This window comes from Phocoena phocoena, chromosome 11 (genome assembly GCF_963924675.1).
Source record: "Phocoena phocoena chromosome 11, mPhoPho1.1, whole genome shotgun sequence".
Taxonomy (NCBI): domain Eukaryota; kingdom Metazoa; phylum Chordata; class Mammalia; order Artiodactyla; family Phocoenidae; genus Phocoena; species Phocoena phocoena.
In genome coordinates this window covers 57,633,713-57,660,139 of record NC_089229.1, presented here as the reverse complement: position 1 = coordinate 57,660,139, position 26,427 = coordinate 57,633,713, and the positions used below count along the sequence as shown (strand labels likewise).

The following is a 26,427-nucleotide window of genomic DNA, read 5'->3' as shown; positions in this document are numbered from 1 at the left end:
AGTGGGCTCCAAGATAAAAAACTGCGAAGCCTTGGATCGTGCTTCGACAGCGGAGTCAGGATGAAGTGGGGTTTGTTGCTGAACTACAGTTGCAGAGAAAGGAACAACCCTACCCCTTTTGAAAAGTTTGGCTGGGGTGGGAGTGGGGGCGGAGCCTGGCAGGGGGCGGATTCCGCGGCGGCAACTCCCCGGACGCACGCTGGCCTCAGAGCCCCCCAGCTTCCGTGCCCCCTCGGCTCTGAAACTTGGAGGAGGGTAGGGGTCCAGCATGAAGCCCCCGGACCGCCCCGCCCCTGGCCGCACTGACCGGATACTGGGGGTCATGGGGGGCATGCTGCGCGCATGCGCCCTACCCGGGCAGGAGGGGGTAAGAAAGGGGGACCACGGTGGGGTCGGGGGTCTTTAGGGGGCTTCAGGATGGCTGCACCCCACAAACTCAATTTACCCGCAAACAAGAATTCTTCGGGGGTAGTCGCAGGAATCCAAAAGTTCCATTAAGAGGATCATAGGCACGTTCTTGGGTAAACTGCTCCCTCCACCCCAGCCTTGGCGAAGACCCTTTTATAACAAAGTGGATTTTGACAGGAGGGAGAAGGGGAAGCGGGAGGTCTAGGCTGGGCGTGGAGGGCGGGTTTCTTACGATCACTCTGTCCCCGCAGCCCCCGAAGAGAAGCCCCCTAGGGCTGGGGGGGACCGAGCCAGAATCTAACTGTATGGAGGGGAATCAGAGAGGGGAGCGCGAACGCGAGGTCCCCGCCTGGGCTCCGCTGCCCGGTAAGAAGCTAGGGGTGGGGTGGGGCACAGTTTGCCATCCTGCGCAAAGTGGCGAATTAAAAAATATGCTGCTCGTATTAGTATAAAGGTTCGCATCTAATTTGCATGAGACCCATATAGACGCTGAGACCTCCACGCTTCTTCTCGCCCTCTAGCCTGCTGTGTGTCCCCCACCTCAGCGGGTCCCGAGCCCCCGCTGGCGTAGTGTCCCCGCGCCCCACCCCTGGCCCCTCGCCAGCCGAGTCTCCAGGACTTATCCTTAATTGGTGATTAGCCTCAGCTGGAGTCCCGGGGCCTGGAGGAAAGAAGGGTCCGGCGAGAGGGCGGCACCCGGGCTGTGTTCCCCACAAAGAGCTCCCCATTCACGCATCCCCTACTGGGGGACCTTGTCCACCCCTGCGCGGCTAGAGACAGTCCCAACCCCAGGACCTCTTCGCACAGGCTAAGGCCCCATCCGCCGCGCCCTTCTCCGCCGCAGAGGCCGAGGGGCGACCCTAGCCGACCCCGCCGCCGGGCTTAACCCCCACGCCAGTGCTCCGCAGTCGGAGCCGGAGATGCGGGAGGGAGGGGGAACCCGGGGCTGGGGAGCCCAGGCTAGAGAGGAGGGGCGGAGGCGCTGGGGACTTGGAGTGGGTACGAGGTGGTGCCTGGGGGAGGGGAATTGGGGCGGGAACCCAGCACTGGCTGAAGGGGGAAAGCGAGGGAGAAGGCGGAGCTGGGCCGCAGAGGCCCCTCCCCGCGGCGACCCGGCGGCGGGGCCTGTTATTCTGCTCACCGCTCGGCGGGGACCCGCGCAGCGCCAGTGACTCGGGGAGTCGGCCCCCGCCTCCTCCCCTGACCAGGCCTAGAACTACCCCCAATTCGGGAGGCCGGAGCGGCTGCCGCATCCCGGCCCAGCCTCCTCCACCATCCCTCCCCTTCCCGCTGGACATCTGGACCCTGGGCCCCGCACCGACTGGGCTCCGGAAACGCTCCCCGCCCAGCTCGGCGGCCCGGCCCCGCGCCGCCCTCTCTGCAGAGTCCCCAGCCCTTTTCCAGACCAGACTTCCGCCTACCCCTGGACCCCCCCCTTCCTATTCCCTCCCTCCCCCCGCCTCCCCCAGCCTGGAGCGGGGTAGGAGGGAGGGGGGGTGTGCGCCCTGCGCCGTCCCCGCCCCCCGTGGTTCCCCCTGCATGGCCCGCCCGGGTCGGGGGTGTGGGGGGGCCCGGGCGCCATGCGGGGGGGGCAAAAGGGGGGTCGCTGTGCCTGTCCCCGCGTGATCCGAAAAGTGCTGGCAAAATGCGTCTGCTGCTTCGCCCGGGGGGGACATGGTGAGTGTAAGGTCGCGAGGGCCCAGTGTTGAGTGGGGGGCGGGCTGAGGGTTCAGGACTTGTGTCTGTCCCGGCCCTAGGGATTTAGAGGCTGGAGACTATACCTGTGTTTTCCAGGAAAGTGACCTAATAGATGATCTCTAAGATCCCCTCTTGCCTTCAAATTTCTAACAGTTAAAAGTTAAGGAAATTGGGGAAGGGGCAGGGGACTCCTCTCAACTGAGTATGAGAAAAACCCATCCACAATCCCCTTATGCCTAGACCACATCTTCCCTGAAATCCTTTTGCTGAGAATCTACTTCAGATCTGAAGAAGGACAGGGGGATGGAGGAATGAGGGATGAGGGGGGTCTACCAGGGACTTTTTCCCAAATCACAGCTCCTCTGTCCCTGAGCCCAGGCCAAGGATAACACCGATGAGCTCTCCTCACTTGCCCCCTCTATTGGGTTTGTGCATGTGCTGGGAAGGTGGGCTGCAGAAGTCTTTTCTTTTTATAGTGACTAGTGCACTTGGTGGAGGAGGGGTCTGGGGGTGGCAGATGGGCTCTTAAGCTCTTTTTCTCCCCCCCACCACCACCCTTCTCAGAGAATGGTCTGTACCCATTGCAAGGGGGAGGGTTGTAGGAGAGCAGATGGCCACCCCCAGCTTCCAGTGTCTTCCCAGATGGCTGCCCTCACCCCCATATTGGTGCCATGCTCAGATATGGGGGAACCCCCACATGTAACTGGAGGTTCCAGGCCTAGGGAGCCAGGTGTTTTCTGTCCTTCTTCCCAAGGGTGTCCTGGTGAAATTTTCTCTCCTGGCCAACTCCAATGAGGATGGCAAGAAAGTGAGCCCTGAGGGAGAGGGGCTGAGCATCACAGAGCAGAGACTCTGGGAGCTCCCTAGGGACCCTGAATCTGGAACTGAAGCAAAATTTATCACCCCCTTTCTCCCCCTACCCCACCCCCTTAGAATCCTATTCCATTGCTGGCAGTGAGGGGAGTATCTCGGCTTCAGCTGCCTCGGGTCTGGCTGCTCCCTCTGGCCCCAGCTCTGGCCTCAGCTCTGGCCCCTGTTCCCCGGGACCCCCAGGGCCAGTCAGTGGCCTGAGAAGATGGTTGGATCATTCTAAACATTGTCTCAGTGTGGAAACTGAGGCAGAAGGTGGCCAGGCTGGACCATATGAGGTGAGGAGGGAGCACCAGAGAAGCATGTAGGACATCCATGAAGGGTGCTGGGAGAGGGCAGTTTGAGGGGGCCACTGGTCACTGGGGAGACACAGCTACTGTCCCTGACCTTTGAGACTTGACCTCTGGCCCCCAGAACTGGATGCTGGAACCAGCTTTAGCCACAGGAGAGGAGCTGCCAGAACTGACCCTGCTGACCACATTGTTGGGGGGCCCTGGGGATAAGACGCAGGTATGAAGAAATGAGTCTGGCGTGGCTCCCCTCACCCAAGAGGCATCCATTTGCTTACTCTGGGATGTTCTTCCTTACAGCCACCTGAAGAGGAGACTTTGTCCCAAGCCCCTGAGAGTGAAGAGGACCAGAAGAAGGCTCTGGAAATGAGTATGTAAGTGTCCACACACTCTCTATCCCTGACCCCCGCAGTCGCGCAACTTCCAGAGGATTGTCTCTCACATTTTAGATTTGAGACTTGGAATTTCCCCTGAGGTTGGCTGTGGTAATGAAGGGGCTTCTAGTCCAGGAGGGAGGAAGTGGCTAAACCTGTTCTCTTCCCAGGTACGTCCTGAGTGAACTGGTAGAGACAGAGAAAATGTACGTGGACGACTTGGGGCAGATTGTAGAGGTAGCTCCCTTTTCCCTTCCCAGCCCTGGCCCAGCCCTTTCCCTCTCTCCAGGGCTAATGTTAGGAGATGCCTTGTTGCTCCTCTGTCCCACCTTCCCAGTCTCCCCTACATCCTGGACTTCTTGGGGAGGGGAGGTTCCCACCAGGACTGGCTCCACACACTCATGTTCCCACCCAACCTTCCCACAGGGTTACATGGCCACCATGGCTGCTCAGGGGGTACCCGAGAATCTTCGAGGTCGTGACAGGATTGTGTTTGGGAACATCCAGCAAATCTACGAGTGGCATCGAGAGTGAGTGATGGATCCCTGAGAGCGAGGGGAAGGGGCGTATGTCTGGTGGTCTCTGTATCCTACCCACGGGCCCATTGTTGCCCGAGGAATGTTTGGAGAGACTTCGCGGGGAACACTACCAGGGCAGACAGCTCTGAGTTGCTTGGAGTAGGGGTATTTGACCAACCTTTTCCCTCCCTACCCCTCCAGCTATTTCCTGCGGGAGTTACAGAGGTGTTTGAAGGATCCTGATTGGCTGGCTCAGCTATTCATCAAACATGTGAGGCTTGAGAGAGTGGGGCCCAGGAGGGGAGGGGCTTGGGAGTGGGTCAGGACTTTCTGGAGATGTGCCCTCTCTCCTCACTCACTCTGCTCTTCCTTGAATTTGACTCCTGTTAGGAGCGCCGCCTGCATATGTACGTGGTGTACTGTCAGAATAAGCCCAAGTCAGAGCATGTGGTATCAGAATTTGGGGACAGCTATTTTGAGGTCAGCGGCTGAGATACCTCGGGGAAAGGGGGACAGAATCGTCAGCATGAGCAGGCTTTCCAGGCTGCAACACCACCCCATCTGTCCCTGTCCCCAGGAGCTCCGGCAGCAGCTGGGGCACCGCCTGCAGCTCAACGACCTCCTCATCAAACCAGTGCAGAGGATCATGAAATACCAGCTGCTGCTCAAGGTCGGGGCCCCCTGTTTCCTGGGGGCACGGCTGGTTGGGATGGCCCTTTCCTCGTTCGTCTCCCCAGGGTTCCTAAGGCTCCCCACCCAGACTTCCGGGGGGCCCTCACCTGTGTCCTCAGGGGAGGATGTGAGGGCTTTTGAGGATGTTCTCATAACCTCCCTGAGCATTTCTTCTCTGTGTCTTAGGATTTTCTCAAGTATTATAGTAGAGCTGGGATGGATACTGAAGAGCTGGAGGTGAGTACTCCCAGACCTCACAGGACACACCACGCACACCTCATCTTCTTAGTCTCCTGGGTTCCTCCAGCTCCGCGGGTGGTGAAGGGGAAGGCTGGTTGGCGATAGAGACATGGTCTGAAGACGCCTCTTTCCCAATGATGACAGTGCTCTTCTTTTCACTTGTGTCCCAGCAAGCCGTGGAGGTCATGTGCTTCGTACCCAAGCGCTGTAATGACATGATGACCCTGGGGAGACTGCGGGGCTTTGAGGTACAGGGATGGAGCAATGCTCTTCTGCCCCAGGCTGAGCACTCAGGAGATCCTTACAGGGAACTGTACTCTCTTGGGGCTGACAGGAGATGGTTGGTTGGGAGTGTCAGCGGAAGGAGGGAGGAGCAGAGAGTTGCCCCTTTTCTCTTATTGTTTTTCTCAAAGGCCACTCTCCTTTGGTTTCAGGGCAAATTGACTGCTCAGGGGAAGCTCTTGGGCCAGGACACATTCTGGGTCACAGAGCCTGAGGCTGGGGGGCTGCTCTCTTCTCGGGGTCGAGAGAGACGTGTCTTCCTCTTTGAGCAAATCATCATCTTCAGCGAGGCCCTGGGAGGAGGAGTGAGAGGTGGAACGCAGCCTGGATATGTGTACAAAAGCAGCATCAAGGTGGGGAGGGTGTCCCAAGGGAGAGGTCTGATTGGGATAGGGGAGGCCTCTGAGAGGATGGTGGCCCCTCAGATCCTCTTTGGATTTGTTGGAGGGGACAGGGACCAGAGAGGGCCTGAAGAATTTGGGGGCTACCTCTTATTTGCCAATCCAGGTGAGCTGCCTGGGACTGGAGGGGAACCTCCAAGGCGACCCTTGCCGCTTTGCACTGACCTCCAGAGGGCCAGAGGGTGGGATCCAGCGCTATGTCCTGCAGACTGCAGACCCTGCGGTCAGTCAGGCCTGGATCAAGCAAGTGGCTCAGATCCTGGAAAGCCAGCGGGACTTTCTCAATGGTGAAGCTCTCACCCTCCCTCCCCGACATCCTCCCTTGGTCCTTGGATGTCCTGAATCCCTCACCACCCAATCTCCAGTCCCTGCCCTCACCCCAGCTTCTCCCCATCCCTCATCCTCACTTTTCTAGTACTAGCTCAAGATTTAGTAACTCAGAATCCCCTAAAGCCTCAAGCGATTTACATTGGCCGACAGTCCTTGAGAGCAGAGCCCCTGGGAAAGGGCGTGTCTCTGCTGTAACCCTCCTTCTGTCCCTTTGTTTGCCCCAGCACTGCAGTCACCCATTGAGTACCAGAGACGGGAGAGCCAGACAAACAGCCTGGGACGGCCAGGAGGTCCTGGGGTGGGGAGCCCCGGGAGAATTCGGCCTGGAGATCGGGCCCAGGTCAGCACACACACACCCATCAATGGCTCTCTTCCCTCCCTGCTGCTGTTTCCCAAAGGGCAGGTGGCCAGAGTCCCCCTGTCCCTGGACACACAGGTATGAGGAATGGAATTCCCTGGTTGTAAGGGCAGAATGGGGAGGTCCTCTCTTGTTCCAGGATCCCCAAACCTCCTTCCCCCGTATCATTCCTTTCTTCCACCACCTTCCTTTTGTCTGCCCCTTCCTACTTCCCATCTCTTGCCCTCCCCCACTCCAGTTTAACCCTGAGAGAAGCTGATGGTCTCAGATAATCTGAGATGTCTGGCAAGAGGGGGTGGCTCGACTAGGGCTTACACTGACAAGAGAGGAGTGAGGGTGGATTCCTGAACTTTTTTGATCCTCTGACTTGAGTCTCTCTTCAGGCCTCCAGTGACATCCCCCAGGCTCTCCATGACTCTCCTCCAGTTCTACCAATTCCAAACGCCCCTCCCTGCCAAGCCAGACTTGCCAAGCTGGATGAAGATGAGCTGTAACTGGTGAAGGCCATGGGGGTGGTGCTGACTCAGCCACTCTGTTCCCCCAGGAACTTCAGGGCAATCCTTCTGGCAGCGCCCCAGAATTCCTCCCTCTTGGTGTATCTGGAGGGTGGGCAAGGCTGGGAGTGTCAACTTGGAGGAGGGAACCTAGACTCAGAAAGACTTCTTTCTGCCCAAGGAACATAGGTTCCTTCAGCCCCCACCCCTATGCATGCATCACAGGTCCCCCCCAAAAGGAGGAAATGTGGGTGGGTAGGAGGGCTGGGGCAAGGGCCAGACAGAAACTATTGGTTTTGTTTTTGATTTTGTTTTTTTCTGTTTTTTGAGAATAAAGGTTTTGTTATATCACTAAAGCTGCTGTCTTGGCAGAGGGAAGGGGAAGCTGAAGTAGGGGTAAGTGGGGTAAAGGGGTACGGAAGAGATCAGCTGGCCCCTCAAATCAGTCACTTGAGGAGGGGCCTGGTGAAAGGAGAAGGGTGCGGGATGTAAGATAAAAGATGTCATTATCTTTGTCCCTCACCTGCGGTTGCAGCAACTCTCAGTCTAGACCTGGAGCTTAGGGCTACTGGAAAACCCTAGAACCTTGACGTATCCTCCCCTTTGCCCAGCCCCTCTTTCCCTCCCGTCTGGTCTCTGTTCTAGACCCCACTGGAAAGCCCGCTGTGGGGTGACTTCCCACCATTCCCCCCAACACCCAGATTCTAAAGCTCCAAATGCCCAATGTACCTTTCTTTCTGGGGCCACCATGTTCAGCTCAGGGAACATGGGGAGGTGAGAGGATGCTGGGGTGCTGTGTCCCCTTCTGGCTCTGGGTGTCCTTATTTTTGCTGTCTGGGAGGTTGTAAGGCATATCCATACTGAGCAGGAAGGGATTCTTCTTCAAGCCACAGACCCAAGAGCGGAGAGCCCAAAGGGGTCTTCACCTCTCCCAACTTCTGGGACAGCCCCTGGGACAGAGAGCCAAACGTGCAGAGATCTGTGTCCAGATGCCCTGTCCTGGGTCCTTGGGCATCGGTGTGTCCACTGTGTCCATCCGTCCCCTGGGCCCAGTCACGTGTACTTGAGCTTCCTCAGCAGACAATAGACTGCTGGGGTGGGAGGGTGAGGAAGAGCTGGAGTCTCCCCGTGGGCCTGAGGTCTCTCTGGCCACAATGGGGGGAGGGACCTCTAAGGTGGAGGGGACAGGACGTACAGCCCAGATAAGACTTCTGGGGAACAATAGGAGGAATTGAAGAGGGGAGACCCACCCTCACTGTACCCCACCCCCAGGGCTTTGGGGTCAGGGACTGGGGAGGGCTGCTAAGGATTCATGTGAGGAGGAGGGGATGGGGCAAATAACAGAATTCTGGAGCTCGGAACCTTTGTATCTCTTTAGGGACCACAGGGGTACATGAGGTGGGTGGGTGACCCTTTTGTACTTAATTTAACCACATACGTGTTGTTGAGTGCCTACTTTGTGAATAGCACTGGAATGTAATAAACAGTGCTTCAGTGTTTTTGGCTTCTGAGAAATAAAATCAAAGTTCTCTGTCTGTTCAGTGTTCCCCCTGAGGCCCTGAACCGGGAATTTAGGCCCAGCCACTCCCAGCAGAGGTGTGTGTGTGGCAGGGCGGTTCTCTATCCATCCGTATCCAATAGCAGCTGCTTCCCATCTAGATAGTTTGTGAAACAGCTGAGGCCAATGGAGCCCCTTACACTTTCTGGGGACAAGCTGCGCCCCATGAGGATTTGGGTCTGGGGGGGGCGGGGAAGGGAAGTTGGAACGCCGCTGAACTTTCTTGTGGGCAATGCAGCGGCCCTGGGAATGACCAGCAACCCTAGAGGAGTCAGCGTCTGTCTTCGCCCAAGGTGCAGATGCGGAAAGGAACCGGGAGCGAGAAGGCGGGAGTCAAAAGACCTAGGAGCGGTAAATAGTGGGTGTTGGGTGATGGGGCGCGTTTGTCTTTCGCCCTACCTCTCTGGCTCCTACCCCTTTCCACGGCCATCCCTCCCCCCATAGCAGGCTGCAGAGCGAGCGATCTGGCCAAGGATGTCTGAGGAAACGCCTAACGTAGAGACACCCCCTCCCCAAGGCGCAGCCGGCTCCTGACTGTAGAAGGTCCCCAAGAGAGGGCGCCCTCCGGGACGGGATTGGACCCTGCTTCGCGGAGGCGGGACTCGGGGCCCGCGGGCGGAGGGGTATTTAAGACTGGGCGGAGTTGGAGGTGGCAGAGGGCAAAATGAGTGGGCTACCCGGTGCCAGCACCTGCCCAGGTCCGGGAGAGGCTTCCGACCTTAAGTTCCCCCTGGGCGCCAAGTTTAGGGAACCTCTTACCGAGGCCCGGTTTCAGCAGCTCTTCGGGGACGCAGAGCAGGAGCCCGAGCTACTCGCGGAGCCCCGCTGGTCGCGGCTGCGCCGGCTTTGGAAGAGGCGGGCCCGCGCCTGTTCCGGACCGGGGCCGTGGCCCCTGCTGCGGGCGCGGCTGCCCCCGCTGCGTTGGCTGCCCCACTACCAATGGCGGGCCTGGCTGCTCGGGGATGCGGTGGCCGGAGTGACCGTGGGCATCGTGCACGTGCCCCAGGGTGAGCGGCGCCAGCAGCAGCCTGTCAGGGGCCCAAGCTCTAGAGGGCTTCGGGTTGGCACGGGGCCTGGGAACCGGGAGCGAAGTGGTGGGTTAGTGTGGCTTGAGGGCTCGGCGACATGGACCTGAGGCCAAGTTCTGGGTAAGGACAGTGGAGCTCCATCAGATCCCCACCCCCAGCTCCCCTCATCTGTGCAATTCTGCGCGAAGTCTTGGACACGGTCCGGCCCAGGGAACTGGAGAGAGGCAGGACGCCAGCCCCCCAGGACGCGGCCGACACAGATCTCTGACCTTGTGCGCCCCACGACCTCCCATCGAGGCCCGTTAACCCCTCAGTTCCCTCATGTGGCGGGATTTAGAGTCCCCGGGCCAGCCTCTAAGAGTGCGGGAAGGGAAGGACAGTCCTGGAGGCTGGGCACCCTGCCCCCTAACCTACACACCGGAGACCTTTCCTTCCACTGCTCCCCCAGGCATGGCTTTTGCCCTCCTGACCTCTGTGCCCCCAGTGTTCGGACTCTACACTTCTTTCTTTCCCGTCCTCATCTACACCTTGTTGGGTACTGGGAGACACCTGTCCACCGGTGAGTGACCCAGTGACTCCTCTCCTTCTCTGTGGGGTGGAAAGGACAGGGGTTTGAGGCTTCCGTTCTTGTAAGCTCCCTCGCCCTTATTCCCGTCTTCACGCCCCCCACCTTCCCTTCCGCCTCTGCCGCTACACTGCCGTGAACCTCTGACCTAGACGGTGCTCGCCGCGGGTGCTGAGTGGGTGCAAAGAGGCGGGAGTTTACTCGGACTTTTCCTCTCCATGAAATTTGGTTAAAATGAACGTCTCTACGACTTGGAAGAGGGGAGAGGAGATACTCTGTCGCCCAAAGGAGCAGGCAGTCCCCAGGGCGTCTGCAGGAGGGGGCAGTGACGCAGTTGGGAGCCGTTTTTTCCCGGCGGGTGCTCCCTCCTTTCCTCCCTCACCGCTGGTTCCGGGCTGCTGCACCAGCTCTCGGCCCCAGAGTCTTCACCTGAGCAGCAAGCCTTCTAGGAGAGGGCGTCTGACGGCAGCATCCTGGGCGGAGAGCGCGAAGCCTGGGCTGTCGCCGCGCCCCAGGTGGCACAGCTGGTGATCTCTGCGTTCGTCCCCCGGCCCTAGGAACTTTCGCGGTACTCAGCCTTATGACGGGCTCGGCCGTGGAGCGGCTGGTGCCTGAACCCCCCGAGGGGAACCTGAGCGGCATTGAGAGGGAACAGCTGGATGCTCAGCGGGTTGGTGCGGCTGCGGCCATGGCCTTCGGTAGCGGGGCACTGATGGTGAGGGAGGACCTTGGGGGAGGACCCTGAGGGAATCCACGCTGGGGGCCCGGAGAATTGGGCCAGGGGAGAGGGAGGGACAAGTCTCCAGCACCGGTCTAGGCGGGAGAGGTGCGCGGACAAGCTGGTGCACTGCGCCGGGGCTGGTCTGCTCCTTCTCCAGTGGTGATGGCGCATCTTCTCCCCTGCAGCTGGGAATGTTCGCGCTGCAGCTCGGCGTCCTGGCCACCTTTTTGTCGGAGCCTGTAGTCAAGGCGCTGACCAGTGGGGCCGCCCTGCACGTGCTCGTGTCCCAACTGCCTAGCCTTTTGGGGTTGCCCCTCCCGCGTCAGATCGGCTGCTTCGCTCTCTTCAAGGTGAGGGTGGCAGAAGAGCAAAGAGGCTTCTAGCGGTCCCGGGAAGAGGGAAACCCGTAAAGAAAGGAAGTGGGGGCGAGTGGAGGGACAGTGTGTGGCACGGGCGGAGAAAAGGTCAGAACCACGTGGCTGAATGAGGGTCGCTGAGGAGGTGGAAGCCCTGAAGGGACCCAGGAGAGGCCTCGCCTCAGTCTGGCGGGTCCGCGCTGGGGGCAGTCGACCCTGGCCCCAGGCCCTCTGCTCACTGCCCCTGCCCGTAGACGCTGGCCGCCGTGCTGACGGCGCTGCCGCGGAGCAGTCCCGCCGAACTGACCGTCTCGGCACTCAGCCTGGCGCTGCTCGTGCCCGTCAAGGAATTGAACGTGAGGTTCCGAGACAGGCTACCCACCCCGATCCCAGGGGAAATCGTCATGGTGAGGATGGGGTCCCAGCCCCGCGCACCGCACAGACCCTGCCCGTCCTGTAGGAACTGGCCGCTGCCGCCCCTTCATGGAGTGCAGAGAGGTCACAGATGAGAGGTCCTGCTTACACGTGTACTTTCCCAGGCCTCTTCCCAGAACACTTTGACCCTCGGGAATCCCCCACCCAAACGTCCCCCCTTCTCTCAAAAAGCCGGCTGTAGGCCTCTTAGAAAGCCTTCTTCCTCCTTACAGCGCCCCCTTGCGGTGTCGCTCGCCACGGCACCGGCACCTTCGCTCCCGTCTCTCCCCTCACCGGTCCCGCACTGTAATTCACGGTTTATCCTCCTCCCCGCGTCCACCTACATTTCTCTCTCCCGCCCCAACTAAACAGGCTCTCCTCGTCTCCACAGATACCCCATATATCCCTTGATATAACCCAGCTTCCCTGCTTAGAATGGCTCGATTGTACCTCTTGATATCCAGCATCCCTCATAGCAGCCCCCCTTACTTCTTCCTGTCCATCTCTCTCCATAGCTCCAGGCATACATCATTCTTCTTTCCCATCCCCAATCTCCTTCACTCTAAACCAGTTGTTAGGCATCCATCCCCCAAACATCCCAGCTGCCCCAGTTGCTGGGCCCCTGCAACCACCTAACCTGCGTTGCAATCCCCTCTCATGTTGAGCTCCTTCCGGCGTCTGCCAGGGGCCTGTCTCCTCCCATGCTCTAATTTGCTCTCTTTCCCAGGTGCTTCTGGCCTCCGTGCTCTGCTTCACCTCTTCCCTGGACACAAGATACAACATCCAGATAGTTGGATTGCTGCCCGGAGGGTAAGAGAGAATGAAAAGGCACCCGTTTTCTTTTCTCACAACTCTCCCACCCAGCGCCTTCCCCTGTCCTGCCCTATGCCATTTCCTCTCTCTTGCTCGTATCCTTGTTATACCCAACCCATCCTCACCACGGATTCCTCTCTCTCTAGATTTCCCCAGCCTCTCCTCCCCAACCTGGCTGAGCTGCCCAGGATTCTGGCCGACTCGTTGCCCATGGCACTGGTTACCTTTGCAGTGTCTGCCTCCCTGGCCTCCATCTATGCAGACAAGTACAGCTACACTATTGATTCCAACCAGGTGTGACTTTGAGTGAGGACCCCAACCTCATTCAGGGGACAGCCCCCTAATGTGATTCCCCCCTCCCAGCCATGCCTTTGTCTCCTCTTCATCTCCCTGCATCCCTCCAGGAGCTCTTTGCACATGGTGTCTCCAACCTCATCTCCTCCCTCTTCTCTTGCTTTCCCAACTCGGCCACATTGGCCACAACCAGCCTACTAGTGGATGCTGGTGGGAACACACAGGTAAGAGCACGTCCTTGGGTGAGGAGAAGGGGAGAGGGGCATCCAGGTTGGGTGGTGGTGGAACAAGTGGAAGATTGGCAGATCCCCAGTTGGCAGCTCTATAGAGAAGGATGGAATTCTGTGAGGGAAGGTGAGTGAGGAGATGGGATTACCTGGGTAGGAGGCATAGAAGAGAAGAAAGGTACATTAAGACCTTTGTAGATTCTAAGCACTGAAAAAGTTTATGGTGCCCTATATGTAGTTCAAAATAAGAACACTATTAATCTGGAAAATAAATTTAAGAAACAAAATTCTGGTGTTTTTCCTTGTGAGGACATTTTCTTTTAAAAAGAAATATCACCTATCAAAGTCTCTCCCTAATATTTTTGGTTTCCTGTACTTTGTTGGTGCCCTAAGCATGTGATTAACCTGCTTTTAGGGTCATCCAACAGTGGCTTTTAAGATGAAGGTAGGCTGGTGGGGGAGGGATAAGTTGGGAGATTGGGATTGACATATACACACTGCTATATATAAAAATAGATAGCTAATAAGGACCCACTGTATAGCACAGGGCACTCTACTCAATACTCTGTAATGACTATGGGAAAAGAATCCAAAAAAGAATGGAGATATATATATGTATGACTGATTCACTTTGCAGTACAGCAGAAACTAACACAACATTGTAAATCAACTATGCTCCAATAAAATTTAAGAAAAAGATGGAGGTCAGCTACAAAAATAGGGATGTTGAACTGCATCTTGGGGCAGACCAGCAAATGACAGGCATTTAATTGGGGGAGGGGAAAGGTAGGTGTGAGCGGCAGAATATCAAGCAGGGGCTTGAGGAGTGAGGAGTATCAGTGTGGAAGGGGATTTGGGAGGAGGGAGACTTCCAAGGAGGATGAGGCAGAGTAGGCAGGGAGACCAACTCTCACGCGGGGGTAGGTGAGGTTCCCTCCCTTCTTTGCTTCCGTTCCTCCTTCCCGCTAGCTGGCAGGGCTGTTCTCCTGTATGGTTGTCCTGTCTGTCCTGCTGTGGTTGGGGCCCTTCTTCTACTATCTGCCCAAGGTAAGCAGCAGAGGAGGTGGAGGGGTGGCTGGGATGGGTGGCGACATCCCTCCACACTGGGGTGGTCAGCTTACCTCCTCTGCCCCAAGGCTGTCTTGGCCTGCATCAACATCTCCAGCATGCGCCAGATGTTCTTCCAGATGCGAGAACTTCCACAACTATGGCGCATCAGCCGCGTGGACTTTGTGAGAAATGGCAGCATTACCCTCGGATGCCCCCTCCCATTTACCAGCATCCCCAGCCTCTGCCCTTGATCGAAGCTAATTGTCCCAGTCCTAAGTTCTGCAACCCACCCACCCCCAACATGTATACCTCCTAATCCCTTTACTCAGAGACAAGGTGAAGGGTGGAGCTTGAACCTCTTTAGACCTGAATATTTGTAACTCCCCAGATGGTTCAAGGTCTGGGGTCATTACACTTGGTGTGTATCCCCTATTAGGTCCATCCCGTTCCTTCCTTCTGTCATTGTTTCTACTTTCTCCCGGGCCATCCCTCCCCATCACTTGCCCCGGCAGTCACTGCCCCTGGACCCCTTTCCCTGGCAGGGATGGCCTGGCATTTCTTTTGGTCATTTCGCTCCCATCCATGTCCTGCAGGCTGTGTGGATGGTCACATGGGTGGCTGTCGTGACCCTGAGTGTGGACCTGGGCCTGGCTGTAGGTGTGGTCTTCTCCATGATGACTGTGGTCTGCCGCACCCAGAGGTGGGAGTAGAGATGAGGGGAGTCAAGATGAGAGGAGGGAAGAGAAAAGAGTGCTTGGGGTGACTCTCCAGCCAGGTCAGGCTGGGAATCTGACCCCAGTTTCCCACCCAGGGTACAGGGCCTGGCACTTGGACTGGCTGAGGGGACAGAGCTCTACAGGCCACTCAGAGAGAGTCACAAGGTGGGTGGGCTACAGCCGAAGAAGGAAGGGAAGATTAGACCCGGATGTTTCACTGACCCTCTGACCCCTTAGCTCCTCCAGGTCCCAGGGCTCTGCATCCTGAGCTATCCAACACCGCTCTACTTCGGGACCCGTGGGCAGTTTCGCCGCATCCTGGAGTGGCACCTGGGGCTTGGAGAAGGAGGCAAGGTGAGGGACTTGGTCAAAGGGGCGTGTGGCTTCTTTGGGGGTGGGAGACAGGTGGGTGTTCTGGGGGGGGTCATTGTGCTCAAGGGGTGCATGTTCGTGTCTCAGAGATGGTGACTACCCTTTTCTACTCACAGGAGGCTCCAAAGACAGACGGCCCACCTGATGCAGGTGAGATGGGATGACAATGAGGGAGATTTGGGCACGACCCATGGAGGCATCTGGGTACTCCTGCCTTCTGCCATCCTAGTTGCTGAGCCTGTCAGAGTGGTAGTCCTAGACTGCAGTGGTGTCACCTTTGCAGATGCTGCAGGGGCCAGAGAAGTGGTTCAGGTGAGGGAGAGGGTAGGTTAAGGAGAAAGTCCCCTTGTCCCACGAATACTCTCTGATATAGGATTTAACCCCCTGCCCTCCCCCCCCTGCCCCGCCCCACGTAGCTGGCCAGCCGATGCCGAGATGCTGGGATCCACCTTCTCCTGGCTCAGTGTAATGGTGAGATGTGGAGGATGGAGGGATCTGGAGAGTGGGGAGTGACTGGACGCTTGTGGGGAAGGAAGAGGACACGGTGTAGTTGTAGGACCTGAGAGCCTGACCCCTTCTCCACACAGCCTCAGTGCTGGGGACACTGACCCAGGCAGGACTCCTGGATAGAGTGACCCCAGAACAGCTGTTTGTGAGTGTCCAGGATGCAGCTGCATATGCCCTGGAGAGACTGGTGAGGCGGCAGTAGCAACGGGAGTGGAAGCCAGGAGGTGCTGGGCTATGGCAAAGGAGGTGTGAGTCAGTGACTGAAGATCCAGGCAGAGGGATTTGTGAAGGGGGCTGAGGAGGGAGATGAAGGAAAGGGGTGGGGATGAAGTGATTAGTCTATATAAGACTAAACCAGGGAGACTGGGCCCAGCTGTGGGTGAAGAACTGAGGAACTAAGGTTCCAAAGCAGGCAGGGTACCCCTGAGAGGTCTGCCAAATCTTGGGTGAGGGAGGGGGGCACCTAGTCTACTTCTGACATGTCCCTTCCTTCTTCCAGGAGCTCACTGGTCCAAAGACTTGCACAGTGTGGGTCTGACCCGGTCCTGTGGAGTGTGGAGGGTCCCAAAAGCATGTGTGTGAGGAGGGCCAGGGTCCCTGAGCCCCCTTACTTAATGTAACTAATAAAATGAAGCTGAGAGTCTCTGGGGTTCATGAAGTGAGTCTGGGAGTCTGCACACAGACCCTTGGTGCCCATTCCTCCATGCGCACAGCATTGCAGAGACACAACTGAAAATGGCTTTCACCTGTATGTTCACTGGTCCCCACACCAGCTCCCGTCACCAGTTCTCTCCATGGGGTGGGGCTGCAGTCGCTGCACAGAGTCCTGGATCCAGGGATGCGAGGGAGGCCCCAGCCCTGGGAATATATACTGGGGGCTTCCCCACCCCCTTGGTCCCAAGGAGATGAGAGTGTTTCCGCTTTAGGTTTTTAGAGTCCCCATGGGCTCTTTGGCACTTGGAAAGCAACCCCCCACTTCCTGCCCTATGGGAAGGGGGTGGGAGGAGGACTTGGCACTGGCTGTGGGATGAGTTATGGCTCCATCATGCCCCTGGGCACTCGCAGAAAGGAGGAATGTCACCAGGACAAGCCCCTATTTGGGATCAAGTTCTGAAGGAGATTGGGGACAGTCAGTGGAGTGGTCACTGGCTGGTGGGCTTTGCTAGATATTCCTGGCAGGTGCAAGGAGATAGGCCCAGCCTGACAGTTGGAAGGCCCCGAGTGGCCGTCACTCTGAGGTCATGCACTGGAGCCGGTGTTTGAAGAAGAGCAGGCGGTGTTTGGCCACCTGACTTTCATCCAGTGATCCCGGGTAACGGTACCGAGCATAAGTCTCTGCCCTAGCATCCCTTGATGTCCAAGGCAACTTCAACTTGGATGCATGATCCACAACAACGTCTGAGCAGGAGCCCACCCGAAGAGAACCAAGTCCATCCAGGAAGAATTCTGGGGGTGGAGGAAAGGCGAGTACACAATGAAGGGTCTTGAGGATACAGAGGCCCCACCGTTAAAGGAGAACTGAGATTTGGGATATGCTGGGTGCATATGCAAAGACCCCATTTCTAAGGACCTTGGGCATGTAAATCAACCCTTTTGAGTCTTAGTTTTACTCTTGTATAAAATGGAGTCAATATCCTTACCTTGTGCTTTGAAAACTGATCCTCCGCCCCACTCCCCGCCCCTCCCTGCCCCGCCCCCAACACACACACGCAGAGGTTCAATAAATGCCGAATGGGCTGCTCCGAGGTGGTCTGAACCAAGGGATACGGCTGGGAGCGAGATAAAGGTGCAGGTGGCAGTGGTGGGGAAGCTCAAGACGGACCCAGCAGTTGTACTGGCTGTGGAGGTTTAAATGATGCTCGGGGCTGAGAGGGTGGAAGCTCTCTCTCTTGCCCGGGCACAGGTCTTGGTAAATCTTCGTAGAACTGCTCTAGGGGCCCCGGTAGCAGCCGTGGGCTCCGCGGGGGTGGTCGGGGAGTAGTACCCAGGGCCCTTGGCGCCTTACTGCACCGAGCCCAGCCCAGCGCCCCGCGGGATCCCTGCCGGGCCCGGCCAGGAGGGGGCGCCACTCACCCAGGTGCGCCACGCGGCTGAGGCGCGGGTCAAAGCCGACCTCGCGCACCTTGTCAGTGCGCGCCAGGAAGAAGTTGACCACGCCGTCGGTGACCACGCACCCTGGGAAGCCGACGAGCTCGTGGTGGAAGCCGCGCTTCTGCCGGAGGCAGTTCCCGCGGCCTGGCGCGCCGGGCTCCACGCTCAGCAGCTGCCGGTAGGTGGTGGCGAAGCCGGAGATCTCGCGCACCGCGCCCCCCACCTGCCGGGGCGGGAGGACGGCTGCAGGCGGGGCGCGGACCGGAAGGGGATCCTCTCCCCCCCCCAGGGCGGCTCTCCTGCCCTGTCCTTTCCCGCTTCTCCCCTGCAGGACCCAGATAGTGCCCCAGGCTCCGCTTCGTCGTCCCCTCCCGTCCCAGGGCTGGCGGCCCTCAATCGGGTCTACTGGCCGGCCGCGGCCTTAGTCTGCCGAAGGCTCTCCTCCCACCCTACACCTCAAGGCCCCTCCTCTACCAGGTCCAGCGGCGTCCGCTCCAGCACGTCCACAAGCCTCTCCAGTCGTGTCCGCGCCGTGAAGACGAAGTCGTCGTCCACCCACAGCACGTACTTGGTGGTTACTTGGGATACGGCCAGGTTCCGGCCTGCGAACCAGCCCTGGGGAGGGGTAAGTACGGTTGGCGATGCTGTCGAGATAGAACGTAGCCCTCTGCCACCTTTTCTCCTCACTCCTGACCCCTCTCAACAGCCTATGCCCCTCTCCAAACTTTCGAGTGCTTACGAATGGCCGGAAGCTAGGTAAAAAATGCATTTCCCACTTGTGCGAGGCGCTGAGTCAGTGTTCTGGGGGAAGGTATCGGAATGCATTTAATTCATGCGTTCATTCATTCATCAACTGTCTACCGAGCCCCCCACTAGGTGCTAAGTACCATTCTCAGAACGCAGCGCTAGTAAGACACACGATTCCTGCTCCCGTGGAGTTTACATTCCAGAAATCCTCATGCTTAACAGGCGCCTCGGCGATTCTGAGGCAGGTAATCGTGGAATCACTATGGTGGAGACTGCAGACTGAGGGTGCGCCCCCTCCCGGTGCCCTGTGGCGCACAGTTCAGCCTCGCTGGCTGCTCACCTTGCCAAAAGGCATGAGATAGTGCTCGATGTGGGGACCTCTAATGCTCTCTGGCTTGTCGCTGTCGTCGGCGATTACCACTGTGACTGTCGGGTAGAAGCGGCGGATGCTGGCGATGAGTGCCCGTAGCCGATTGTAACGAAGGAAGGTCTTAGTGGCAATGGTGACCAGAGCGCTGATGTTGTACTGGGCTGGGAGTGAGGGGCAGGGTTAGGTGCAGAGGAGAGTAGGGAGTGAAGAGCAGGAAGACATCTCCCAGGGGTGTCTCCCAACTTGTCGCCCTCTCCCAACTTGCTCCCCATCAGGGCTGGATCTATGTCCCTGAGCATACCAGTCTCACCTCCCAGGGGTAGAGACCCAGGTGGGTACAGCTGAGGGCTGGGTGGGTGTCTTATGCGTATGGTGAAGGCAACTTTGTGTCCCTCGGTGGAGAACCGGACTGGGAAGAAAGGACATGAGATGTGGCCCCTAGGGCTTGGACAACATTGTCTTTTCAGTAAAACAATATTTAAGCGCCTACTCTGTGTAGCACTTTTCTCGGCCCTGTTAGACAAGAATGCAAGGTTCTTATCCCCATGGAACTTACATTTTAATGGGTGGGAGAAAGATGATAAAAGAGTTCATTAAAAAGCTAACCTTTATTGAGCATTTACTATGTGCCAGGCACTTTTAAAGTTACCTTAAATCTATGAACTCATTTGATCCTCACAGTGGCCCTATTAAGTAGATTCCTACCACAGAGAAAGAAGGCACAGAGAAGCTAAGCAGCAAAGCTGGGATAGGAACCTAGTCAGTCTGGTTCCAGGCTAAGTAAGTAAGAAAATTCAGATACAGGTAAGTATTGAATAGAAAATAAGACAAGTAATGTGATAGTGAAGAGGAGCCACTTGAGCTGAGATCCAAATGATAGGAAGGAGCCAGCTATGCAAAAATCTGCGGGAAGAGCATTCTAGGCAGAGGGAACAGCAAGTGCAAAGGCTCCAAAGTGGGAGTAGGTTTGGTACAGAAGCCTTGGAGAGAAGCAGGAGGACTGTGTTATGCCCCTTTTGCTAGAGGAGAAATGGGGGCTCTGGGAGATAAAGCCCTTTGCCCTCTAGTAAGTGGTGGGCTGGGAATAGAGCTTGAGTCTTCTGGCTCCTGGGGCAGGTCACTTCCTGGGGCCCCCATGGTTGGCCTGAAGGGGGGACACACCCAAGGCTCGGGTTTCCCTCTGGCCTGCTCCAGCCCCAGATGAACAAAGGCCCCTTCTCTCCCTCCCTGGCCCTGCTGGCCCAGCTGAAATGCCCATTGTGTGGCTGGGCAGCGCTGGCCATGGCCCGAGTGTCTCCCACACCCTCTGCCACTTGCTCGCTCCTGCCTTTCTGGGCTCCCTGTGTTCACCCAGCCTGTTACTACCTCCACCTGGGCCTCGCACCTATGTCTGCTGTGTTTGCCTGGTAGCTTCGGCTGCTGTAAGTCACCAGTTGCAGCTGCCGATTGAGTTGGTCCAGCCCTGGGCTGGCGAGGGTGAGATCTGGCTGCCCCTCTCCAGTGAGAGTCACTCCAGTCACTTCCCCTGCCACGTCCCAGGTGCCCAAGGAGGCAGTCAGGTTCACCTGGGAGAGGGGATTGGAGAGTGCAGAGTGAGGCCCCAGACCTACCTCTTGCCTCCCTGGTTCCTCCATCCCTCCTTTGGCAGCTTTGTTGCCCTCCCGGCATCCTTAATGCCCACCTGGCCTCCTCGCCCTCCTGTTTCTTCTCACCTGGTATACCTCCTGACCAGAAGTGGCCTGCAGGCTCAGTCCTGGGAGGAAGGAGAGGGGATCAAAATCACAGACAATCTGGAATTCCTCATTTTCTCTTCCCTCTTTCACCACACCCAGCACAGAATTTCTCATGCATCCCTCATTGTTGAGGCCACAGCAGGGCACGTTGCGGGGCATAGCCTAGAGTAACTTATTGTTTACTCCTTCCCATCAAAGCAGTAGCTCTTCTGTGGCCTACCCTACCTGTCCACCTAACTTTGGCCAGTCAGCAAGAATAGACCCTTCTCCCCAAACCTCTCCAGTCACTGTCTTCTATAATTCCTGACAATCTTAGAGTCCCTTCTGTCCCCATCTCCCACCTCATGAGCCCTCCCTGACCTCAAGTCTCCCACCTCCCATTCCAATCTTCCCTCATTCTTCCTCACCCAACCTGGGCTCTGCCACCCCCCACCGTGGCTTAGGTCATCCCCTAGGACCGTTCTCCCCACCTGGCACCAAGATGCTCCTGAGGGGCTGGACCTCCACACCCTGCAGGGGGTACTGTAGTGGGCAGTTGGCAGGGGCTATGAGCAGCTGGTCAGCAGCAGACTGGCTCCTGGCAGTGAAGGAGGGGGAGGACAGAGGAGCAGTCAGGGGGAGACGGGCTCTCCCTCCTGCCACACCCACCCTCCAGGCTTCCCCCTGCTCTCCCCCTACAAGAGTCATGCCCTCCTTTCCCACTGGTACCGGTACCTTGAAAGGAAGGCCTGGAACTCCTGCTCCCTCAAGGCAGATGCAGCCCTCAGCTCCTCAGGGTCAAAGGCCTTGGTGAAGTCAATGGCTTGGACCTGCCTCTGGAAGGGGAGGTGAAGGCTCCCCCCACTGGACTCACAACTGCAATTGTTCGTGGACAGCCGCCTGGAGCCGGGAGGAAGGGTCCTCAGAGCCCAGCCATGCAGCTCACTTATCCCACAGAACATTTACACAGGACCTACATCTTGGCCTTTCAACCCTGTCCATCCAAAATCTGTCCCCTTAAACACTGCTCTTCAAATAGTCCCCAGGAGGAGGAACCACCAAAGGAATGACGCATCCCCTAAATCTGGATTTTACAGAGGTGTAGAATAGGGCCAATTGCTAGGTGTTCAGAGTTGCCTACACGCCATTAGGACCCCACCTGGACTCTCCTTTCATAGGGAATCACCAGGACTCAGAAAGTCAGGGCCCTCCCCTGACGGCACACCCTCCCTTCCTCATACCGTGACAAGGTTCTTGGAGGACAGATTTGTCCCCCCGCCAGCACAAGACTCAGTGGCCCCCTCCACCTCCCACTTCACCCCTCTGCAACCAGTCGTGGGGAGCCCAGGCATCAGAGCTCAGCAGTGGAGGAAACAAGAGCTTCCCACGCAGCCCCCCAGCGAGTGCCGTGCCGGTACCACGACTCCTTGCACTCACCCCACCACTTGCTCCTTGATCCTGACTGGGATGTGTGCGTACCGGGGCTCGGGGGCAAGACCTGGCAATTCTGGCCTGGGGTTGCCCTGCAGGGGCGTCCACAGCGCAAGAGGTGCCCGGAGGCCCGGCGCGACCCGGGTGCTCGCGTACAGGAGCCCCAGCGAGGCGCAGGCGAGCAGCAGGACCAGCACACAGAGGGCCCGGCGGCCCAGCCGCATCCTGGGTGGGCGGTAGGGATGGGAGAGTGAGAAAGGTGGGGAGCGAAGGCGTGGGTTGGGGCCCCCGCGCTTCCGAAGGCTCCTGCCGGCCACCCGGGGCTTTCCACATCTCGCGTGCCAGGATTTGCATAGCGAATCGGTACCCCTGTCCCCTCCCCTCACTTCCCGGGCCTCGGGTCTCCCGGCCTCCTTTCTTCTCTCCCTCTCCCGCATCTTGCTTTCCTCTCACGCCTGAGGCCGGGCATCTTGAAGCAAGAGAACGTTGGAGGTAGTGGTTTCGATGCGGAGGCTCATAAGTAGAAGAGTACCATTTTATCAGAACAGCGGGTGTTCCCGAGCCCGCCACCTCCCCTGGCCCGCGCATCCCCCAACCCCTCAGTCCGAGCATCACCTGGCCCCGGCTGGGCTGCAGAGGGCAGCGCCACACCTTGCCTGTCATGAAAAATGCAGAATCACGCCCGCGCTACTGGGTGGCCCCGGCGGAGGTGACCCCGTGAGTGGCCTCGGGAAGCTGTGCGGGGGGACAAGGTGGACCGGCGTGCGCGCCTCTTCCCGCCTCCGGCTCGGCCCCTCATCCCGCCCGGGCACTGACCTGTCTAACGCTCTGAGGCCGCGGCAAGATTTCGGTCCGGGCTGCGCCAGGCTCTCAGCTCCAGCCTGGGGGTCCTCATGGGGCTGGAGGCGGCCTGATGGAGGAGTCGGGTGTGAGGCTGAGAGTGAGGGGGATCCTCCTGCCTCCCGAGCGCGCCCGACCCCTCCCGCCTTCGGACTCTCCGGGCTTTGTAGACCAAGGCGCTGGGGTGGTTCTGGGCGTTTCCTGCGGGGGTGGAGATCGGAGTCCAGAAACCTCCGCACCCCAGTCCCAGAAACAAATCCGGGGCTCCCCGGTACCCTGTTCCACTTGCCGGGCCGGGAGAGGTCGGGCCGCCGCCCGGCTCTTCAGTTCGCGGTGCCGCGCGGCTCAGCTCCCGGGCTGGTTGCGGCGGAGGATCCGGCTACGCGCGGGGAAGGAGAGCGCTGGGGCGCCTTCTGGTGGGCGCCGAGGACATTGCGGGGGCGCCAAGCCCGCGCCGAGCGCAGGTCCTTCTCTCCACCCCCCCTCCCCCTCCAGCCCTTCGCCTCCGAACCCTGGCATCTCCCCCGCCTGCCCCCGATCCCAGTCACTCTATTCCCTATGCGTTCGGAGCCGCCCTCTCGTCTAGACTGTAGGCAAGGACAGGCGACAAGGGCTTCGGGAAGAGTTGGGGCGGAGACGCCCTGTAACCCCATTTCATGGAAGATTTGGGTACTTAGGGTGAGATAAAGGAAGACAGACAAGACTCTGGAAAATAAAAAAATGCCTGGCTAAGAAAAATAGATTCACAGCCTCCCTCCCATGCTCTCCTCCCCCGCCCCCCAACCCCCAACCCCAGTTATCTTACGAACACTCAGTGATGTACCAAACACTCGGCAACTCAAGGGCCTGCTTCTCCTGACTGCTCCTTGTTGCAGGTTTGCGGGAGGAAAGAAACGCCAAACAGTGGCTAGATTGGTTGTAGTTCTGCGTGCAAGCCGCAGACCTGTAGACTCCCTTCTTTGTAGCTGGATTCTTGACGCTGCCCTAAGTTCCGTGGTTCCACGGTTCTAATAAAAGATGTCACGATTTAATAGGGAAAAAAGATATAATAAGAAATGTAAAATAATGAAAATGTGGGGACGGGGAGAGGGAAAGGATGGATTGTTGGATGAATTGTGTACAAAGAAATGACTAATCAGCCGGGGAAAAAGTGCGATTCTCACCCTCCTTACACCGAAATAAATTCCAGATCTATCAAGTATTTTAGTATTAAACGTGAAACCACAAAGAACAGTAAAATAATTCATGGCGTTTGTTTTGTTTTTTATGGTCTTGGAGTGGGGAAGAGATATATAAAAATATAAAAAATATTTAATATCAAGATATATAAAAAACTCGAGTGAAAACATTTGTATAAACAAACTTGAGAGAGAAATGACAAACTGTGAAAAAGTATTTGCAACATGTAAGACAGATGAAGGTCTGCTTTTCTTAAGAGCTCTAAAACATCAGTAAGAAAAAATGGGGACTTCCCTGGCGGTCCAGTGGTTGAGACTTCACCTTCCAGTGCAGGAGTGCAGGTTCAATCCCTGGTCAGGGAGCTAAGATCCCACATGCCTTGGGCCAAAAAACCAAAACATGAAACAGAAGCAGTATTGTAACACATTCAATCAAGACTTTAAAAATGGTCCACATCAAAAAAAAAGAAAAGAAACCTTAAAAAAAAGAAAAGAAAAGAAAAAATTATCAATTACCACCAAATGAACAAAAATTGTGATTAGGCAGTTGACAGAAAAAGTGAAAATGGCTTTTAAAATATATGAAATTATACTTGACCTTATTCATAATAAATAAAATGCAAATTAGAATAACAATGAAATGGTTTTTGATTACCAAGTTAGGAAAGGTCAAAGAGCTTGCTAGCACATTGAGTGGTCAAGTATTTGGAGAAACAGTCACTACCATACATTGCTGTGAGTGTAAACTGACACAACTTAGAGCAATTGGCCAATCTATTAACACTTAAAATATTAATCATTTAAATTTTAAATATTAGTAAGTTAACATTTTAAAGATATGGTTCAGTCAGACAATGGAACACTGGGTTAATCTATATCTATTGATACTGGATGATACCCAAAGCTGTTAAGCAAAATAAACAAGGTACAGAACAGCATATATAGTTGGCTCCTGAGTGTGGGTTTTAGCTTCTGGGTTTGTCCAAAATCTGGAAATGAAGTGCTGCCATAATAAAAACCTAAAACTGTGGGAAAGACTTTGGAACTGGGTCTTGGGTAGCAGCCGGAAGGAATTTGAGGAGTGTTAGTGAAAGACCTAAGAATGTTGAAGAGCATGTTAGTAAAAGCCTCATGTCCTTTAAGGAGGCTGCTGATAAAGAGAAGTGAGGAAAGTAGGGAAATTGAAGGAAAGGGGGTCCTTGTTGTTGAGATACATTTAGCAACATTGTCACCGGCAGTGGGGTGGAAAGTAGAAACTATACTAATGAATTGCAGACCTCATTGAGGAGATTTCCAAGCAGAATGTTGAAGGTGCCATCTGGTTTCTTCTTGTTGCTTTTTTTTTTTTTTTTTTAAATAAATTTATTTATTTATTTTTGGCTGCATTGGGTCTTCGTTGCTGCGCGCAGGCTTTTCTCTAGTTGCGTGAAGTGGGGGCTGCTCTTCGTTTCAGTGTGCGGGCTTCTCATTGTGGTGGCTTCTCTTGTTGCAGAGCACAGGCTCTAGGCGCATGGGCTTTAGTAGTTATGGCATACAGCCTCAGTAGTTGTGGCGCATGGGCTTAATTACCCCGCGGCAAGTGGAATCTTCCTGAACCAGGGCTTGAACCCATGCCCCCTGCATTATCAAGCGGATTCTTAACCATTGCACCACCAGGAAAGTTCTTTTTTTTTTTTTAATATTTATCTATTTATTTATGCTCTGCGTCTTAGTTGCAGCATGTGGCTTGTAGTTGCGGCATGTGGACTCTTAGTTGCGACATGCATGCCGGATCTAGTTCCCCGACCAGGGATCTAACCCAGGCCCCCTGCATTGGGAGTGTGGAGTCTTACCCACTGGAGCACGAGAGAAGTCCCTCTTTTTGTTGCTTATAGTAAAATATGAAAAGAAAGAGATAAGCTAAAGGAAGGAATGCTAACAAAAAGGATCTGGGGATTGTTGGGTTTGAAAATTCCTAGCCTCTCCAAGGACAAATGAAGCTAATATTTAAAAAATGGCTTGCAGGCAAAGATCATATCTAAGGAATGCTCAAGAAAACATGGTCTGAAAATGAAGCCAAGGAGGTGAACATAAATTCTTTGTTAAGAAAGAGTTAAGGCAGTGCCTCAGAGAATAGTTCAGTTTAACAATAGGACTCTCAGTGATCAAAGGAGAAGCTCAAGGAAGAGAAAGCCTTATCTATAGTATTTGTGAATATGGCTTTCATTTGATGTAGTTAATCTCAATAAGATTCACAGGAGGGCTTCCCTGGTGGCGCAGTGGTTAAGAATCCGCCTGCCAATGCAGAGAACACGGGTTCGAGCCCTGGTCCGGAAAGATCCCACATGCCGTGGAGCAACTGAGCCTGTGCGCCACAACTACTGAGCCAGCACGCCACAACTATTGAAGCCTGCGAACCTAGAGAAGCCACCGCAATGAGAAGCCTGCGTGCAGCAGCAAAGACCCAACGCAGCCAAAAATAAATATAAATAAAATAAATAAATTTATTTTTTAAAAAAAGAT

At 56.3% G+C, this 26,427-nt stretch overlaps 3 protein-coding genes across 8 annotated transcripts; 2 read left to right on the top strand and 1 right to left on the bottom strand.

Annotated features, from left to right (window-relative positions):
* The first annotated feature begins 218 nt into the window (after positions 1–218).
* On the top strand, positions 219–7,291 carry ARHGEF25 (Rho guanine nucleotide exchange factor 25). Of its 3 annotated transcripts, XM_065886629.1 has the most exons (16): positions 219–367; positions 660–774; positions 3,040–3,254; positions 3,391–3,486; positions 3,567–3,640; positions 3,811–3,877; positions 4,067–4,170; positions 4,360–4,429; positions 4,549–4,638; positions 4,736–4,828; positions 5,017–5,067; positions 5,241–5,318; positions 5,505–5,705; positions 5,860–6,040; positions 6,308–6,519; positions 6,825–7,291. In XM_065886629.1, exons 1-16 carry the CDS (start codon positions 269–271, stop codon positions 6,933–6,935), a joined length of 1,857 nt encoding a protein of 618 aa, XP_065742701.1. In that variant the 5' UTR covers positions 219–268; the 3' UTR covers positions 6,936–7,291. The 3 variants fall into 3 exon arrangements, with proteins under 3 accessions (XP_065742701.1, XP_065742702.1, XP_065742703.1); XM_065886630.1 differs by lacking the exons at positions 219–367; positions 660–774 and adding an exon at positions 1,989–2,085 and having other exon boundaries at positions 6,825–7,288; XM_065886631.1 differs by lacking the exons at positions 219–367; positions 660–774; positions 4,549–4,638 and adding an exon at positions 1,989–2,085 and having other exon boundaries at positions 6,825–6,935.
* Positions 7,292–9,155: 1,864 nt separating this feature from the next.
* Positions 9,156–16,197, top strand: LOC136130379 (solute carrier family 26 member 10-like). The gene is made up of 18 exons (XM_065886628.1): positions 9,156–9,500; positions 9,970–10,080; positions 10,644–10,801; positions 10,993–11,157; positions 11,418–11,570; positions 12,305–12,387; positions 12,537–12,684; positions 12,795–12,908; positions 13,881–13,958; positions 14,048–14,143; positions 14,555–14,661; positions 14,773–14,842; positions 14,915–15,031; positions 15,166–15,199; positions 15,279–15,361; positions 15,466–15,520; positions 15,637–15,743; positions 16,056–16,197. Exons 1-18 carry the CDS (start codon positions 9,158–9,160, stop codon positions 16,092–16,094), a joined length of 2,061 nt encoding a protein of 686 aa, XP_065742700.1. The 5' UTR covers positions 9,156–9,157; the 3' UTR covers positions 16,095–16,197.
* Positions 16,198–16,475: 278 nt separating this feature from the next.
* B4GALNT1 (beta-1,4-N-acetyl-galactosaminyltransferase 1) lies at positions 16,476–23,098 on the bottom strand. 4 transcript variants are annotated; one of them, XM_065886891.1, is made up of 11 exons: positions 22,724–23,098; positions 21,914–22,132; positions 21,212–21,376; positions 20,968–21,074; positions 20,477–20,517; positions 20,149–20,329; positions 19,066–19,173; positions 18,735–18,925; positions 18,122–18,262; positions 17,630–17,870; positions 16,476–17,002 (listed from the first exon to the last, which is right to left on the bottom strand). In XM_065886891.1, exons 2-11 carry the CDS (start codon positions 22,129–22,131, stop codon positions 16,785–16,787), a joined length of 1,611 nt encoding a protein of 536 aa, XP_065742963.1. In that variant the 5' UTR covers position 22,132; positions 22,724–23,098; the 3' UTR covers positions 16,476–16,784. The 4 variants fall into 4 exon arrangements, with proteins under 4 accessions (XP_065742963.1, XP_065742964.1, XP_065742962.1 ...); XM_065886892.1 differs by having other exon boundaries at positions 19,075–19,173; positions 22,724–23,093; XM_065886890.1 differs by lacking the exons at positions 21,212–21,376; positions 22,724–23,098 and having other exon boundaries at positions 16,785–17,002; positions 19,075–19,173; positions 21,914–22,344.
* Positions 23,099–26,427: the final 3,329 nt, after the last annotated feature.

What these genes read in the sequence shown, in the direction of transcription:
- LOC136130379 (XM_065886628.1), top strand. Translation starts at nt 9,158, where the DNA reads ATGAGTGGGCTACCCGGTGCCAGCACCTGCCCAGGTCCGGGAGAGGCT. An exon ending in ATGCTGGTGGGAACACACAG is followed by an intron (nt 12,909 to 13,880) that starts GTAAGAGCACGT and finishes CCTTCCCGCTAG; the next exon opens with CTGGCAGGGCTGTTCTCCTG. An exon ending in TCTTCTACTATCTGCCCAAG is followed by an intron (nt 13,959 to 14,047) that starts GTAAGCAGCAGA and finishes CTCTGCCCCAAG; the next exon opens with GCTGTCTTGGCCTGCATCAA.
- ARHGEF25 (XM_065886629.1), top strand. Translation starts at nt 269, where the DNA reads ATGAAGCCCCCGGACCGCCCCGCCCCTGGCCGCACTGACCGGATACTG. An exon ending in CGCCTGGGCTCCGCTGCCCG is followed by an intron (nt 775 to 3,039) that starts GTAAGAAGCTAG and finishes CCACCCCCTTAG; the next exon opens with AATCCTATTCCATTGCTGGC. An exon ending in GCCAGGCTGGACCATATGAG is followed by an intron (nt 3,255 to 3,390) that starts GTGAGGAGGGAG and finishes TCTGGCCCCCAG; the next exon opens with AACTGGATGCTGGAACCAGC.
- B4GALNT1 (XM_065886890.1), bottom strand. Translation starts at nt 22,344, where the DNA reads ATGCGGGAGAGGGAGAGAAGAAAGGAGGCCGGGAGACCCGAGGCCCGG. An exon ending in ATCAAGGAGCAAGTGGTGGG is followed by an intron (nt 21,075 to 21,913) that starts GTGAGTGCAAGG and finishes CTTCACTGCCAG; the next exon opens with GAGCCAGTCTGCTGCTGACC. An exon ending in TGGGTCTCTACCCCTGGGAG is followed by an intron (nt 18,926 to 19,074) that starts GTGAGACTGGTA and finishes CCTCACTCCCAG; the next exon opens with CCCAGTACAACATCAGCGCT.